Genomic DNA, 18,577 nt, shown 5'->3' on the forward strand with positions numbered 1-18,577 from the left:
GCTAACTCTAACTTTTATAGGTTTGACCCTGACAACATCCCCAAATAATTTGCCATATGTGATCCAACAGCTTGAAAATGACACACGGTGTTCCCAAAACATTTGTGTCTTCGAGAGCGATTCTGCTGTCAATTCTGCTTGTCTCCTTTACCAAAGAAAACAATCAACAGTCCAAGTGCAGTGGTGTGTGACGAAGGACAGGTGTGTATACCTGGAGAGCAGAGTGACTCCTGTTGTGTGCTGCTGCGGGTCCTTCATCTTGTCCCAAGCTCCCTCCTGATCTAATGGTTTGACGACAGCGTCCAGCTGAGCTCGAGCCAGCAGGACCCGCAGAGCCTCCACTGCCACCCTGACAAATGAAAGACAAAACACAGATGACTTATTAACTCCAAACTCACCTGGTACTTCATTAATATACACCATGTTAGAACTGGATTGGATCTACTTCTGACTTCACAAATTCTACAATTATTCTCGAGGCACTGCGATTACAAAGGGATGGATCCATGCTTTCACACTGTTTATGGCAATTAATCTGAAATCTAGACTCATTAGAGCAGGAAATCTTTTTTTCAATCGTTTATTGAGCAATGTTGGTGAGCTGTGAGAATTGTAGACTCAATTTTCTGTACTCGGCTGACAGGAGTGTCACCGGTGTGCTGGTCTTCAGCTGCTGTAGCACATCTGCTTCAAGTTTAAATGTGCACAGAAATACTTTTTTTGCAGACCTCAGTTGGATCGAATGGATATTTCAGTTACTATTGCCTTTCTATCAGCGCCAACCAGACAGGCCATTCTCTTACAACCTTTAAAATCATTTAATATTAAGTAAATAAACGCTAACCCTAAGTCTTTTTCTGTTTCTTTTCTGTGGGCTCGTATCAGACTAAATAGCACTTTTGAACGATCTTAATCATAAAAAATAACCTCCACAAACACATCTTAAAAAATATCCTAATTTGACTAAGGCCTTGTTCTGGCGTAAGGTCTTAAGGTAAGGTAAGGTAAGGTAACATTTTGTTAAACCTCTCCACTCGTAGCTCTCTTGTCATCTGTCTTTTCACATTCAAGCAATCATTATTAACTCTTAAATCAATATATTGTTCAATAATTTATATATTTATCAGAAAACTATGTAGTAAAACCGCAAATTCAATTACTTTTGTTGTCTGCATAAGAGCTGATACAAAGAGCCGAATTCTGTATTTATGCCACTCACCCACACACATCAAAATTGATCACAGTGTTTTTGTTGGTTGCTTTGCGGTCTGAAATGATGCTGTTGCTGTTGAGATCTTTTGGCAGCTGAACTCCCACACTGGAACCCAATCGCACCAGAAGAGCGCTGAAGAGCTTCGGAAGCAAATGTGCCACAGCATCAGCTGACTGTCCATTCAGCATCATCTCACGCAGGGCACAAGTCATCTAGAAAACAGTTCATAAAAATCAGCAACTATCAATTGGCAAACAGGACACACAACTGACAAACATCCTTTTAATTGTTATTTTGGAGTATACATTTTATCTTACATGGATGCATTGAACTGATTGACAGAACATAAATACTGTACGTTTATATGTCACAAAACACTTATATTTAAAAAAAAATGTCCTTCTGAACTTTCTATTAACCAAATCATGCTTCCGCAAACACATCAAGCAGAACAACTGTGTTAACATTACTAAAAACTCTTTTTAACACTAATTCTTAAGGACTAAATCAGCATATCAAAATTATTTCTTAAGGATTATACAACATTGACGATTAGAGTGCATAGAGTGTTATTTGAAATAGTTATAATATTTGAAAACATTACTGTCATGTTTTCTAACAAATGCAGCCAAGGTGAAGAGACATCTTTAAAAACATTGATAAAACTCACTGCCTCTTTTTAAATGGTAGTATAGAAGTCACTTAATGGCACAGACCTTAATGAAAATCTTAATGAATGTGTTTTTGTGAAAAAACTTGCAAACAGACATTTGAAAATAGCCACTGACGTCTGTAGTAGTATTGATGTTTTTTTTTCTTCTCTTGATGAGGCCAATATTTAGAAATCAGGGCAGCCAATGGCCAAAATGAGATGCAAATCTTTTGGCCTGTTACGTTTGGCAGATTTACTTTTTCTGTCATTATTTAAAAAATGCAACAGTTATGTATTCAGATACAGAAATTTGCTTAAATTAAACTTTCATTGAAAAACAAAAGGCTGATTAATAAGTGCAATATAATGAACACCTTTTAGATTGATCGATTGTTGCTATGTAATCACAAGTAAAAATTGCACAATTTTAAAATAACCATTTCACAAAAAAAAAAAAAAGACTATTTAAAAATATTTTAAATTATGGTATACTTTGTATGTGAACCCATTTGGTAGTGAAATGGTGATTTCATATATGATTAGATGATTGATTTGAATGAACAGTGTAAATCTATAATGACCTCTATGAAAATAAATCAAGGAATAGCTACTGACAGGCTTTTAATTACACAGATTATTCAAAATATATTCTTTTGAGATGAATAAGAGAAAAAAAATTTAGGCCTGGGAAAAAGTTTAGAGTAAATTACATGATGACCAAATTTTCTTTTTTGAGTAAACTTTCTCCTTAATAAATAAATTTAAAAAAAGAAGCAGAAACATTTAGCACCATTTCCTAAATAACGGAACAATAAAGAATCAAGCATTTATCCGCTTCCAATAGCAGATCCGTTTTAACAACCTGTCAAAAGCATTATGTAAAAAGATTTCATGATGTAAAGTTCCTCTTAAGTAAAATATCTAAATTCTTCTTCACAATGCAGCATTTTAAACATGCTTTTTAACATTATTTGGTGCAGTTCTGTTGCTTTCTCCTTCAGTGAAGACAGAAAAATTATATAATGCTATATAATTGACACATTGTGCCTGAAGTGTTAGGCGTTTAAAAAAGGCTGTATATATAAAAACTTACAGCCAGTGGATGACTTGTAGCAACTTTGGTCAACCCGGGCCTCAACATGGACTCCTTCTTATCTACATAGGGAACCATGACATTGAGCTTCTCGATAATCATCTCCATGATTTGTAGGGCCAGAGTGCTGTCCGCTCCCAGAGCCATCCACATCTCACAGCTCCAGCTTGAGAGAACACACATAAACACATCATTATTATTATGCTTGGGACACATGACAGACAATGAATTCCAATGCACAAAAGCACACACGGATGCTAATCACCTGTCGTATGGTAGTGGGTAGGCGACGAGCGTGTTGACCACGGTTTGCAGATGCTGCGTGGCAAGGATGAGGATGGACTGACCGATGGCCACCTTCACCTGCTCTTCTCCAATCACCTGCAGCCGATTGTGCAACACCTCCAGCATTTCTGGCACCTGACAGAGGACCAAGGACACAGGAAGTGAAAACTGACAAGATAGAAACTAATAACTGTTTCACTGAACATGAAAACAAAAGCATGAAAAGTTCTGGTCAGCGAAAAAATACAGGGTGAAAATGGCATTTTCAGATTTCATCGGAAAGAGAAAAATGGATAAAAATATGAGTCAAAAAGACAGAATAGGAGATTTGTATGTAGCATATTTGCACTTGCAGCTTGCAATAACTCTACTGTGCTGTCATGGCAATGCTGGTACAATGATGCCCCATTCACTGTCAATAAGATTTTAGAGTGTACGTACACTAGGCTATCAGAACCGTGCCCTGGCACATTTGACCCCCATTTTCCGGTTTGTTTGACAAGTGTGAGTGCTCCAAACCGGGAACAGCCATGGTTCAGTCGGCATGCCCTGGCCCGGTTGAAAAACGTGTGCCAGATCGTGGTTCGATTGGGCTTTGGCATAGTATGCTTAAAGTTTAAGTGCAAAGCATGCCTAAGCGTGAAACTGAAGGAGCAACTTCCTAAGCCTGATTTATACTTCTGCGTCAAGTGACCGGCGTAACCCACGGCGCAGGCAACGCGCGTGGCTGTGCATTTATACTTCTGCGCGCTGTCTCTGTCGGTCTGCATTAACACTTCCGAAACGCTAGTGGGCAGTGAGGTGTTAATGTTCCTCTGTGTCGAGTTTCTTCTCTGCTTTTTTGCTTTTCCTGAACACTCCGGGATGTACAAGTGGCTCAAACTCGCTCATTTTGAGGCAGGAACCGGCGGACGTGCAACAACTTTAACTATGAGGTAAACACAACACAAAACTTTCCATCCGGAGCTCCTTCACGGGACTCCACACTTGTAAACAATCGCTCGCGCCATTCGCGCGGCTCTCGGTCCCGCCTAGACTCATCAGCGCTACCAAGCCGACCAATCACAGAGCTTACGCTACGCGTCGTTGCGACGTGTAGTTACATTTTTTAAGAGGTGCACGTCAGTGACGGCGATGGCCACGGCGAAGGGATATGCGTCAGCGCCGTAGCATACGCCGACGTTTGACGCAGAAGTATAAATCAGCCTTAAGGGACTGTTTCATATGGATTTATTAATCATTCTTACTTTTCAAAAAAATACAAACTGTTATAAGCCCCTTTCACAAAGTGATACTGGATAAATATCCAGAAAATTTCCAGAATGATTTTACCAGTAAAATTTAAAAAACAATGTTCACACAGGCCAGGAGATTCTGGAATTTTCCCAGAATAGACCATTCACACATCCATTCCAAAATACTTGTAAACTCTGACATCTAAACCAGAAATGAAATTGTCCCCCCACCCAACACAAAACATCAGTAAAATAGTCTCATTAATTTGTGCTCTGTTTGTGTTGCAAAAATATTTGTTAGTGCTGTTTTGATTTTTGAAATACAAAAATAATATTTGTACGTCAGCCCCCAACATACTTCAAATTCACCTTAAATAGTCTCTTTGGTTTGTGCTTCGTTTGTGCCGGTGAAAGTTGTGCTGTTTCCACTATTAAAGTATTGCTCATTTAATTATGAGCGATGACGTCAACAGCCCCCTAACATGCTCCAAATTTATCCAAAATAGTCTTGTCCATTTGTGCCTTGTTTGTGCTGGTTTGTGCCGGTGAAAGATCCGTTTGAGTTGTTTCTGTTAATAAAATGTTACACATCGAATTATGGAAAATGGTCAGAAATGAGCTCTAAACAGCTGCACTTGTATTTGTAAATAAAGAGATGTCGTGTTTTTGTTGATTGTTTGACTTTTATTTAAAGCTTTATGCATAGCTTCATGCAGCTGCTTTGTCCCAGAGACATCCAAAGGCAGAACCGCGAACCATAGCTAAATGTTTACACATTTGACTATATTAAAAATTCTGTGGATGGATAGGTATTGTGAACAACTTCGATAATAACATATGGAGGAACACTTTCACATGTCGAGATGTGCATAATATGTGTGTGAGTGTGTGTGTGTGTGTGTGTGTGTGCTGGCGCTCACCGGAGCACTTCTTCACGAGCACACGGGTCAAGTAACTGAAACAGAGCTTGAAGGTAAACCAACAACGGTTTATCATAAGCATTTTGACAAAGTATTTTTACACAGTTGGCATTCAGAAGGATCAATAAAAAGTTAACTGACTAACATCTAGCAGCTAAATGTGTCTGGAAAATATTCACAGGCTTCTATTGTCATAAACAGTGTGGATGTAAATGCGTTTGAATGTTTGAACGCGCTCTTTCTGGCAATTTTCCTTCTGCGTTTACACAGAACAGCAATCCGGCAAATTACCGGTAATGTTACAACTTTTCTTTCCAGAAAATACCAGAACGAATTTACCAATATTTTCAAAAAGGGCCTGTTCACACATGATCCCTTTCCAGAAAATTGCCTTGAAAGGTCTGTAAGTGTAAAAAGGGCTATTGTTTGTTAAAGATACAAACCCTCAGCTGCACGTCAGCTGCCACCTTCAGATACCTCCTAATACATGCAACGCAATAATTTTCATGAACATTTATGAGCGTCAAAAGTGGTGGAACTGTTCAGCAAAAGATCTGATTGTTTGTCACTGCATATCAAATGACTTAAAATAATACAAAACAAAATAACTAACGCAATCTCCATTGTATGGAGCGAGAGTGATTCTCTTCTGTTAAACTAAACAGTCGCATCTTCAATGACGTAAGAGTGCGCAGGTTTGGAAGGCAAAAAATGCAATGCGAGTACATGCTGAAGGGGAGAGGGGAGGGGGGACAATCGCACCTGGGAACGGTTCAAGACAACGGTGTCTAGTTTGAATTTGAAAAGTCCTACAGTATTACTTTATATTATTTAATAAATTAATAAACAATCACTACAATGCATTTTCGGTTTTCACACATCATTTTGGTCTAGAATTTTCATTTTGGTTTATCCCTAAAAAACTTTTCTTATAATTCTTTTCTTATAATAAAGTTTCAAATAGTTCATTAAAAATGTAAGCCTTTTTCAGTGAAAATCTTTTACCAATGTCAGGACAGTTTTTTGTTGTTTTGTTGCAAAACTTTGTGAATTATTTATAATTCCTAAAATCATCATCTGAGACTAAAAACTGAAATAGCTCTCATTTTTATTTAGTTTAACAACTAAACCTTAAAAAAATGTAAATAAAAGATAAAAAACCCTTATACATATTTAGGAAAAAATTAGTTTAATTAAAATGAAAATGAAATACACGTTACTTAGTTACTAAAATAACTGCTTTGCCATTACAATAATAAAAAAAAACTTCAAACAATATTTCATAATATTACTGTGTTTTTACTGATTTTACTCAAACCCAGACTTGGAGAGCACAAAAAACTCTCACCGACCACATGTTTAATTTATTTACCCCCTTTTTTTTTCTTTATTTATCCTTTCAAAACAGACCAAATAAATACTGACTGATGTAAGAATGTTTGCTAATGCAAAATGTTTGATTTCCCAGAATCTGATGAAACTGTAATGTACCAGATCCTGCAGGCCCGCGCCTCGGTTCTTCAGTAATGTGTTGAGGATCACACTGGAAGCTCTGGAACAGTTGGACTGAGAGTCCACCAAACCATCAAACAGCATAAACAGCAGGGTGCTCAACTGCTGCTGGGGCAAACGCTTACTGATGATCTAAAACACAAGAGAGATGGAGCAAAACAGGCCGTTTCAGAAAGAGAGATGCTGCAATGGGATAGTTTAGCCAAAAAATAAAATTCCATCCTCATTTATTCACCCTCTGCTTGTTCCAAACCTATCTAAGCTTCTGCCTTTGATTAAACACAAAAGAAAGCATTTTTGAAGAATGTTAGAAATCGGTAGCCACTGAATTCTATAGTATTGATGGATAGCAATGGCTGCCAGTTTCCAATATTCTGTGTTCAACAGAAATAAGAGACCATTCACACAGAACATGTTCCGTTTCAATACGCTACTTTTCTGTGGGTTTTATTAATGTAAACATGTGTTTGATGGACATGTGTGACGGTTATGCTCATGCAGGGGCGGAATGAGCCAATAAGCGGAGTAAGCAGCTGCTTAGGGACCTAGGAAATTTGGGGCCCCCCAATAAATACCTAGAAGTATTGTATGGTAACAAATTAAATACATTTTAATGTAATCATAACATAAAACACAAATTTGTCTCACTCCCCCCAATCATGGAGCAGTCCAGTAGTCCAATTAGGTATAGATTTAGTTTTAAAAACAATTTATTATTTTCAATTTATTTTATTGTTTTGTTGTTGTTGTGAATTAATTTTAGAAAACAATTCGTTAAAATGTTAAGATTTCAATGAACATGGAAAAGGAGATTCAGTGTTATAGAAAAAAAAACCTGTCAAATAAATAAATAATTTATAAAACTACAAAGGGCTTCGATTTGGTAATGGGTTTGATTTTAGATCTGTTGGACCCCATGGCTGGAACTACTTAGGGCCCCCAAATCACTTAGGCTACGTTCACACTGCGAGGCTTAGTGCTCAAATCAGATTTTTTTCTCAGATCTGATTTTTTTGCATTGCTGTTCACACTGCTCTTATAAATGTGGGCAATATCAGATTTGCAGTGTGAACAGATCATGGTCCTAAACTGACCCGCATGCGCAAAAGTACAATTACGCAGAGCACAAAATGTCAAACTGTGCACACAATGTGTATACTGTATGTAAGCACATTGTCAGATCATGCTTATATGATTATTACCCTTTTCACAGACAACCGTGATGTAATTTATGAACTGTAAATGATTGTTCTGCTACTACTAATGTGTATGTCGGCATTTGAAATCTAAAATAAGTCTTGTGACTGAAAACACTAATCATTTGTGATTTATGACAACCACGGCGCATAGCGATCTGACCACCGGTGTAGTGAACTCATCAAGGGTTAATAAGCAGCCGCAGACTGAACTGTGAAGGCGGAGTTGGTTTATCTCCGTTTGCAGAGTTATTTTTTTTTTACTTCATTATAAATAACAGACACGTACAGAAGGGGGGTTTGGGTGCTCGAGCACCTGCCCTTTTATCTCTTGGAGAGAAAGTTCTCCGTCCTTTGCACACAGATCCCCTATAACACGCACGACGCTCTTCAGCTTCGCGATCAACCTGTGCCCCAATCGTTAACAAGCACCAGCTTTGCAGGCAAAATCTTTTTCAAAATAAACAAGCAACTTTTGTGGTAAAGTAATTGCCATGTTTGCTATTCTACTGTGCTGCTGAGGAGTAGATGATGTTTGCAGCACAGAATGATAACGCATGTCGCTCAAAGATTATGTAAAAGTCACATGAGATCCGACATAACCGTTTACACAGTGGTCGCATTGCAGAACGTCACATCTGTGTCTGATTTAAGACTACATCTGAAAGTGGCACAGATCTGACCAGAAAAGATCAGATTCCGTGCGGTTTGGGCTGTTCACAGTGTCATTACCTGAGTCCAAAAATGGGAATGTGGGCAAAAAAATCTGATTCGGGCCACATTTAGCTGCAGTGTAAAAGTAGCCTAAATCCGCCCCTGTGCTCATGTTTTGCATGTTTTGTAGCGTTTTTTAGATGCTGTGTCTAGTTGAAATAAATTTTTTTTGCGTATCTTTTTCAAAATAAACAAGCAACTTTTGTGGTAAAGTAATTGCCATGTTTGCTATTCTACTGTGCTGCTGAGGAGTAGATGATGTTTGCAGCACAGAATGATAACGCATGTCGCTCAAAGATTATGTAAAAGTCACATGAGATCCGACATAACCGTTTACACAGTGGTCGCATTGCAGAACGTCACATCTGTGTCTGATTTAAGACTACATCTGAAAGTGGCACAGATCTGACCAGAAAAGATCAGATTCCGTGCGGTTTGGGCTGTTCACAGTGTCATTACCTGAGTCCAAAAATGGGAATGTGGGCAAAAAAATCTGATTCGGGCCACATTTAGCTGCAGTGTAAAAGTAGCCTAAATCCGCCCCTGTGCTCATGTTTTGCATGTTTTGTAGCGTTTTTTAGATGCTGTGTCTAGTTGAAATAAATTTTTTTTGCGTTCTTGTGAAGACCGGTCTTGCCAGGTGTCCTCGGAAGAACGAACTCTGGAGACTACGAGAACAGAGAACGCATCCTGTGAGAAATGAGATGCTGCGTTCTTCCTGATGGTCACATGACCTTTACATATTTTAAATGGAAAATTATTTAAACAGTTAAGCATTCATAAAACGTTTTATTGTTTTTCCCCTTTTTTAATAATAAATCTAAATAAAATGCTGCGCTTCCCACCTCCAGTCGCAATGACTTCTGGGACTTCTAGAGCGAGATCGGTGCTCAAGTCTGCATTGGTGCAACCTCGATATCAAGATCACATCAGGGAAGTTTCATGCGTCCTCCGTTCTTGCAGTCTTGAGTATTGGAACTGAACTTTGGAAGCTGATGATGACGTTACACGAGAACACGAGGACGCAAGACCCCAGAAGAATGCATATTGAGAAACAGCCACTGTCAGTTTTACAGCTGTCGACCAATCAAAAAAGCTCAAAGGCGGGGCAACCGTTGCAATTTTCTGTTTCCTGTGCTTTTTTTTTTTTTCAAACTACCCACGTGTTTTTAGAAAGCAAAGACGCATTTAGAATGAATGAGCCTTAAAAAGCTCACAAACATTTGGAACCACTTGAGGATGAGTAAACAGCCAGCTGATTTTTATTTATGTTTGAACTACCCTTTAGATATCCCTTAAACATTAGTTCTTAAGGAGAACATTATATTACCTTAGTCAGCTCAGAACAGGTTTTATACAAGACGGAATGGTCAGGATTGCTAAGCTTCTCACGAACATCTAACAGAGCCTCAACTGAATCATCTTTGTAGTCCAGTGAGAAACCTGTTAGACAAAGACAAATAGGCATTGTAGGAATTTCCAGCATCACGTAACATTGTAAACAACTTTATATTGACACAGTGTCAATCTGAAGCCTACTGAATGTTAGGTCTTTCAAAAGTGAGCTGTGTTTTGATAGTTCTGCGAGTACCTTCATAGCGCAGCTGAATGTACATCAGGCTGTAGATGCAGTCAATTGCTGCCCGGCGAACCTCAGGGTTTGGGTCCGTGCAACGCGGGGCCAGACGGCCCACAAGAGCTCCCAGATTATGAAATGTGACTAGATTCTAGACACACAAGAGACAGAGAGAGATTCTTTATTACAATACACAATACATACAAGCAAATTTAAATAAAGCATTAATCAACACAACTCGCCTTTAATAAGACTACTGACAATTTTACAAAACACTCACTCCCTTCGGTAACATGGGGGTGTTCATTAGACTGAGACATGACACCTTTATAATCATAACATGACGTGTTGTGAAATTGAAGATTTCAAGCATACTTATTACACTGAGTGTCTTTAGTTCAGTCTTGTCATTTTAAATGCAAAGATGACAGTTTGAAATGTCTTTGTTATGACAACTTGACATAACCAAATGCATCAGAACTGAGCCAATGATATGACTGAGCCATTGATACGTAATGATAGTTTTCATAAGACTACATATAATCGTATTCATATTCATGACATAACATGAATATAAATATTTAATGACACCTTTTTAAAAGGCTGTACAAACCAATTGTTTGAAAACCAATTCATTTAAACTGTGTCAGTTAATTTATTGCTTAATAATAGTTTTAGTCAATAGAAATTCTAGACTTTATAGAATTACAAAACACTAAGCTGTTACATACACCGTCACCTTGATTAATTGTTCCTTGTCATGTAAATTGATATTTTCGCATGACCAAGAATAAAATGATACAACTGACATTAATATTTTTGGTTCTTTGGATACTTAAAACCACAAATGGAAACCTTTAGAGAGAAACTATCATTAAAACATTTAAGAGAGAGAGAGAGAGAAAGAGAGAGCGAGCAAGAGCAGGAGAGATTCATCAGCGCTGAGTTTGAGATCTATTAAGATTTTAACTACAGTACATTTGTTTCCCAAAGCACATATTTCATTAATCTGCGCCTTGAGGAAAATAAAAAAAGATTTTGGGGAGAACAGAATAAATGATCCTACTTAACATTTCAGCTTGGGCAGAATAAGACTAATAGCTGTTTAATGTGAATGCTTTGCATTTAAAGAATGTGAGACGAGTTGCCAAGGTCTTGAATATATTGGTTGACAGTGTTCCGGGTATAGACTAACAAATAACTACAAACTCAAAGCACAAAGTAACAATTTACTCATACAATTTACATTATGAAGACTTCAATAAGTTTATGAAACATTAAATATATGTAATCAATAATATTTATTTCCAAATTTTTGGATTATAGTTTTAGTCAAACTACTTTTCATTTAATCTGTGTCAGCCTGAAACCGTGTATGTACATTTTCAGTGGCATTATTTTTCATAAATCACTGCTATTGGTGACTCTTTATGTTTTACAAAGGTTTTACAAATCTGACTACACCTCGTACAGTACACCTCAATTCAGTTCTTAAACCACATAACTCTGACTCCCAATCTCTATCTCGAATTAAGTGCCACACACAGGGGTGCCTAAGACTCATTCATTCATTTATTTTCCTTCGGCTTAGTCTCTTATTTATCAGGGGTCACCACAGCAGAATGAACCACTAAATATTCCAGCATATTACGAAGCGGATACCCTTTCAGCCGCAGCTCAGTACTGAAAAACACGCACACACAATTCACAATTGCACTTATACACTAAGGCCAATTTTCATTCATTTTCTTGTCGGTTTAGTCCCTTTATTAATCTGGGGTCGCCACAGCGGAATGAACCACCAACTTATCCAGTACATTTTTACGCAGCGGATGCCCTTCCATCCGCAACCCTTCTCTGAGAAACATTCACACACACACACACACACACACACACACACACACACACACACACACACACACACACACACACACAAACACACACACAAACACACACACAAACACACACACACACACACACACACACACACACACACACACACACACACACACACACACACACACACACACACACACACACACACACTACGGACAATTAAGCCTACCCAATTCACCTGTACCCTGTACCGCATGTCTTTGCAGGAAGAACATGCAAACTCCACACAGAAACGCCAATTGACCCAGCTGAGGCTCGAACCTGCGACCCAGCGACCTTCTTGCTGTGAGGCGACAGCACTACCTACTACACCACTGCGTCACCAGGCCAATTTTTGTTTACCTAATTTACTTATACCAGATGTCTTTGGACTGTGGGGGGAAACTGGAGCACCCGGAGGAAATCCACATGAACATGGGGAGAACATGCAAACTCCACACAGAAATGCCCGCTGGCCCAGCGACTTTCTGGCTGTGAGATGAGAGTGTTAACACATGAGCCATCGTGCCACCCATGCTTTTGAATGGTATTTGCAATTTACTGTACAAAAGGTACAATGTTGTACCAAAAAAGGCACAAACCCTTGTAACTGGGGCAGTACCTTTTTATGAAACAGAATTAAACCTTAAGACAAAGAAACAAATTTGTACCATTGCAGTTTGTACCTTTAAGGACATGATTTGTACCAGGGGAAACCGAAATATACCTTTGATTTTTGAAAACCTGCAGATACAATATTGTACCCTCATCAAAGGTACAAATCTGATCCATAAAGGTACCACTACAGTGACAAGACACTTTGTACCTAACAGGGTCAAATGTGTTCCTTCAAGAACTATTAAAAGGCATTTTGCTATGTTCAAAATGCGTCAATTTATTTTCATTTAATATAAAACATCAAATATATTTTAAACAATATTTTTTAAAAAGTTTATATTTGTGTAAATGCACCTTTTACATTTACAATAAAGAATAAAAAAATACTTCAACATAAATCAAAAGATCTATTTTTTGCTAAACATTTCACAACTTTTCACAAAAATAATACTGAAACACATTCTCCCATGTACAATATAGAAAATTTTTTCTCCAATTTTCACGCAATACCTTTGTTATCACTTAAAAGTTTTATATTTTTTTTTTTATAAAAAGTTAATTTAATTTACTGAATTTTAAAATAGAAATGTAATTATGCAAAAGTATTGTAACGAGCACAATGTTTGATTAGTTTTACATTGATAAAATGTCTGCATGAACACTTTGCATATGCAGTGGAAAGCAAACGCCAAAAGGTGCGGATATCAATCATGAAACTGTATTTTGTCAGAAAATGCTCACCAAATGTTAATTGACAATGCCTTAAATGTTCAGCTAACAATACCCATAGTTTTGTTTTACCAGTTGTTTTGTCTTATAGAACTTAATAATTAATGTGTATGAGTTTCTTTAAACATGCTTTTAAATGATGGAAATTATTCATAAAATCACTTTTAGTCATAATTTATCATAGATATTGTAATAAAAGAGGAGTTGTTCAACACTTATGTACCTTTTTATGAGAACAACTGTGTACCATCATTTAGGCTGTACCATAAAAGGTACAGAACAGTATCATAAGAGGTCTTTTCTACACCATATAAGGTACAACTTTTACAAAGGTACAAAACTGTTTCTTTAGGAACATTATTTGTATCACCATGTACCTTCTTTTCTGAGAGTGTAGTCAAATAATGTTTTAAAAAAAAAACTTTGCAAAGTGTTTAGCTAAATGTATTTAAGAACTACAATAATTCTGCATCTACATTGGTAAAATATTACAACTTAATAAAACTGCATAAATGATTGCATTTTTAGACATGTTTATATCATAACATGATTATATTTTAGACAACAAAATACATTTTTTTTAACTTCAGAAAGCAACATATAAATATAAACATACAGTATTCACTAACAGCCAAGTTAAATGAGCACTGTAAAAAAAATGCTAGTAATCAATTTTGGTTGCAATAACTCTATAATTTTCAAATGCGCTGTAAATTAACAATTGCAATTTTGCTGTATGGCTGTTCATGTCACGGTGGCGACCCCTGATGAATAAAAGGACTACGTCGAAGGAAAATGAATGAATGAATTGTGCTGTAAATCTACCGCACAGTTGTAATTGTTAATTTACAGTGCTCTTGTGCATTTTGCCAGTAATTCTGTAAAAATTACAAGAGCACTGTAAATTAATAATTACAATTGATGAATAAATGAATGAATGAATGAATGAATGAATGAATGAATGAATGAATGAATGAAGAGTATGCTGTTATATTTGGCACGTCGTTGTATTTGCACTGTCATTTTATTTGCACTATCTGCATTTTGTACTGTCTGGAGCCAGCACCTAAGCTTTTCCCTCAACATAGCACACGTGCTGCTGATGATGTGACAATAAAAGTGATTAGATTTGATAAAAAAACGGTGCTGTAAAACAACAGCACAACTGTAACTGTTTACAGTGCACATGTAAATATGACAGTATTACTGACAACCAAAAATGCAAATGATATTGTACATTTTACATCTTTTTGACAGATCAGCCTATGTTATTAGTTATCTGTTATTGAGGAAAATATGCATTGGAATGCCATGATTGACAAATCAGAATTCCAGACACAACAGTATTCCATAATGCCTTGAAATAAAAGCAGATATTGTACCATCTCCACACAAGTCTTTACCTTGACACTGAGATTGTCCAAGTAAAACTGCAGTAAGTGTGCCGTGGTCTTTACTGCCCTCTCCCTCTCGTGGTCCTGTCCTGAGCTCAGCCAGCTCTCTATATGCTGAGAAAAAGCCAAGGCACTCAATAAACCAGATTTATACAAAAGCACTACAAAACGGCACATAACTTTTACACTTTCTCCTTTACCTTGAACACAGCCTGCAGACCGTCAGGACTCAGATCTCTGGCTAACACATTCCTTAGCAATTCATGAAGAGCGTTAAAAGTGTCTGAATATAAGACCTGAGGGGGGAAAAGCACTGCAGTGAAAAACATACTTTATATTTAAAGCATACAGGAGACGGAGAAAAGGGATGAAAAGTTCCAAGGGATGTGCATAAACATCTATATTTAATTCTGACCTCTCTCTGCTGTGGATCCAAAGCTTCTTCATCTTTCCCTTTATCTGGAGTGTCCGCAGTTGGAAGCCCGTATACACCATTCAAGCAGGTTTTTAGCAAATCAAAGTTCTCGTTTTCTGTTAAAGGAGGATCTAAGTTTCTGAAGGTTAGAGTTAAGTATTTAATAAACTGTGAGCATAAGAATGAATTTTATGTTTAAAAATAGCAGAGATGAGCACAAGGAAGATTAAAAATAGCACACATTAAGTTGATAAAGAAGACTGTCAGGATACATAAGGTTGGCACACGTAGTCAAAACAAGATAGCGAACGGGAGTCCGCATGACTTCTGGTGGTTCAGCTTTGATGAAATCCTGCAGGAAAATAAAAGACAATGTCAATCAAGTCACATGATGTCTCGTTGATCGAAATATTTAGTCACCTTGGAATTATAAGGTTCTATCTGCATTCTGAATGGTTTTGAGATATTGAGCTTCAAAGTTTTTGCATTCCATAACAAACAGTACATGTGTAACACTTGTTTTTTTAAATAAAAAGTCTTACAATGTAAACAACATAAAAAAAAATCCCATAATGAAAATAAGTTGTCATTTAATAAGAATACATGTCAATAACTCAATTTTGACTAAAATGTCAGATAGAACCTTATAATTCTAAGGTGACGATTTATTCAAATGAAACAGGTCTGTAAGATGTATACAATAATGTGTATTAAACATGAAGGATTACTGTTCTTTAGATTTTGATTGCATCAATTGTCTGATTTACTAGTCTAACAATCGATTAAAAGCATTTATTACCAACGCTTTATTCTATTTTCAACTTTTTTAGATCTGTGTATTTAAAACATTGCTTTTACACATCTTTCTCAAAAAAATAAATAAAACTGAGCTAAGACAAAAACGCTTTATAACAATTACAATCTATACACTTTCTCTCTCTTTAAAAAGACTTCTTTTATAATATTCAATCATTTCCTTTTCGTTTTATTTTCTTTATTATTCAGGGGTCCCCACAGCAGAATGAACCACCAACTTATCCAGCATATGTTCCATGCAGCAGATGCCCTTCCAGCTGCAACCCATCACTGGGAAACACCCACACAATCTCATTCACACACATACACTCTAGACAATTTAACTTACCCAATTTACCTATAGCACATGTCTTTGGACTTGTGGGGGAAACCGGAGCACTTGGAGAAAACCCACGCGAACAGAAGGAGAACATGCAAACTCCACACAGAAATGCTAACTGACCCAGCCAAGGCTTGAACCAGCGACCTTCTTGCTGTGAGGCGACAGTGCTACCGACAGCGCAAGCTTCTTTTATATTATTTAAAATATATAATATGAATCATCTTCATTAAATTCTTCAACCATTTATTCTCATATTATTTTTGTTAATTGATATTTAACTTTCTTTCTTCCTCTCATTTATCCATCCTTTCCAAACTCAAAACATACTAATGATATAAAGATCTGCATTTCATACTCATAATAATCACACACCAATAACTCACATAATTACATGTACATTTAATCTCATTGATTGTGCTTTTGTTTTATTTTGCCATTAGTTGTTAGACCTGCTGAATGTATGCACAACCATTTTCTCCTATTGTGCAGTTTTTTTCTTCTTCCTTTCTTTTCCTGTATGTCCTAATTTGTCTTGAAAAGCAAAAAAACAAAAAACACTATATTCCATATTCTACATATTGTTGTATGTGTATGCCTTTTATCACTTCTTTTGTCCTCATTTGTAAGTTACTTTGAATAAAACATCTGTCAACTGATGAAAAGTAAATGATCTTCAAGTTATCAGGTCCTGAGAAATTAAAATATTTTTTTTAACCTGTTAGCATCAGTATATTAATTTTAAGGATATCTATAAGCTAGTGTGCTCCAAAGCCCATTAAATAGCTTGCAGCTTTTCACTTCCACCTAAGCAGATCAATGTTTTTTTATCTCATGTCACCTCATACTTCTCATCAAATTTTGACCAATCCAATGCTCTTTAGTATCTGACATGTCCTGCCCCCTTTTAAGTAATTTCTCATTTGCTTTTCATTTGCAGTCTCACTGTGAAAAAAAAAAAACTAAATGCTACTGACTGTTTTTTAAAGAGGATGGGCTACTCTTTTTCCCACTCCCTTTTCATGTTTCCAATGAGATTATGTCAAACATTGAATAAAAACACCCATTTCAAATCACTTCATTGGACCTTTAAAGTCAGGTTTAACCAGAATTTCCTGACACTTTTCTTTCAGTATGTTGATGTACTTCCGGCTGAAATTAAGTATTGAGTAGGAGGTGGGGCTTTGATTTTACACATCATTCCCTCATAGGAAACTTATAGTAAGAGGGACATGGTTAAGAATATTACGAATGAAGCTTTAAAGTTGATGTCAACAGAGAAGTACCGCCACTACAAACACAAAAGCAAATGGTCAGAGTTTGAAGATTACCAAAACAAACTTTTTTTTTTCAGTAGATTAACGTGAAAGGATTACCTGTTTGCCCAAAGAATAACAATGTGCTAGCAAAATAAACATTGTAAATTGAAAACCTCTTACCGTCATAACCCCCATTAGCTCATGTTTTCGAGTGAACATGAAGCCCTGTTTACGAACACTGTTGCTGATGGCCTTGGCAATGAGTCCGACACTATGAATGAGACTAAGCTTCATAGTCAGGTCCTATGATGTGCCCACATACAGACATATACAAATACACACAAAAACAGAGAAAACAACAAAAAGTATGCAATCAAAGTGTGCTTGCCAAACGTTTGACATACTGCATGTCAATCAAACAGCAAAGCCAAACAATCCACCTAGAATTAGAGAAGCATTTCCTGGTCACAGTCACACCAAGCATGCTCATCATAAACAAATATACATGTAAACGTAGTTCTATAAAGGATTAAAATCACAATGTAGAACATAATTGTGATTCGATAGAAAAAGAGTTGAACTGATGAACCAAGCCACCTACAGAAAAGCCAGAAAACCAAGTGTCTGAAGGTTATCGTGTTAGTGAGCACTTTTTGAACTTCTCAAAAAAAACAGTAAACTTATATTTACTAGTATGAAATGTCATCCTTATATTAACAACTAATATATCTAGAGACCTTATAAAAACATAGATCA

At 36.7% G+C, this 18,577-nt stretch overlaps 1 protein-coding gene across 4 annotated transcripts in view; it reads right to left on the bottom strand.

Annotated features, from left to right (window-relative positions):
* mroh1 (maestro heat-like repeat family member 1) overlaps positions 1–18,577 on the bottom strand; it is a 75,551-nt gene that overhangs the window by 12,676 nt on the left and 44,298 nt on the right. For all 4 annotated transcript variants that reach the window (XM_087287213.1, XM_087287211.1, XM_087287212.1 and 1 more), the window contains 12 exons: positions 18,002–18,124; positions 15,700–15,779; positions 15,428–15,566; positions 15,213–15,308; positions 15,022–15,126; positions 10,412–10,547; positions 10,151–10,263; positions 6,890–7,042; positions 3,224–3,378; positions 2,959–3,124; positions 1,220–1,425; positions 212–349 (listed from right to left, as the gene is read on the bottom strand). In XM_087287213.1, the coding sequence (XP_087143339.1) occupies positions 212–349; positions 1,220–1,425; positions 2,959–3,124; positions 3,224–3,378; positions 6,890–7,042; positions 10,151–10,263; positions 10,412–10,547; positions 15,022–15,126; positions 15,213–15,308; positions 15,428–15,566; positions 15,700–15,779; positions 18,002–18,124 (1,610 nt within the window). The remainder of the gene's footprint in view (positions 1–211; positions 350–1,219; positions 1,426–2,958; positions 3,125–3,223; positions 3,379–6,889; positions 7,043–10,150; positions 10,264–10,411; positions 10,548–15,021; positions 15,127–15,212; positions 15,309–15,427; positions 15,567–15,699; positions 15,780–18,001; positions 18,125–18,577) is intronic.

This window comes from Danio rerio, chromosome 16 (genome assembly GCF_052040795.2).
Source record: "Danio rerio strain M-AB ecotype USA chromosome 16, GRCz13ab, whole genome shotgun sequence".
Lineage (NCBI taxonomy): Eukaryota > Metazoa > Chordata > Actinopteri > Cypriniformes > Danionidae > Danio > Danio rerio.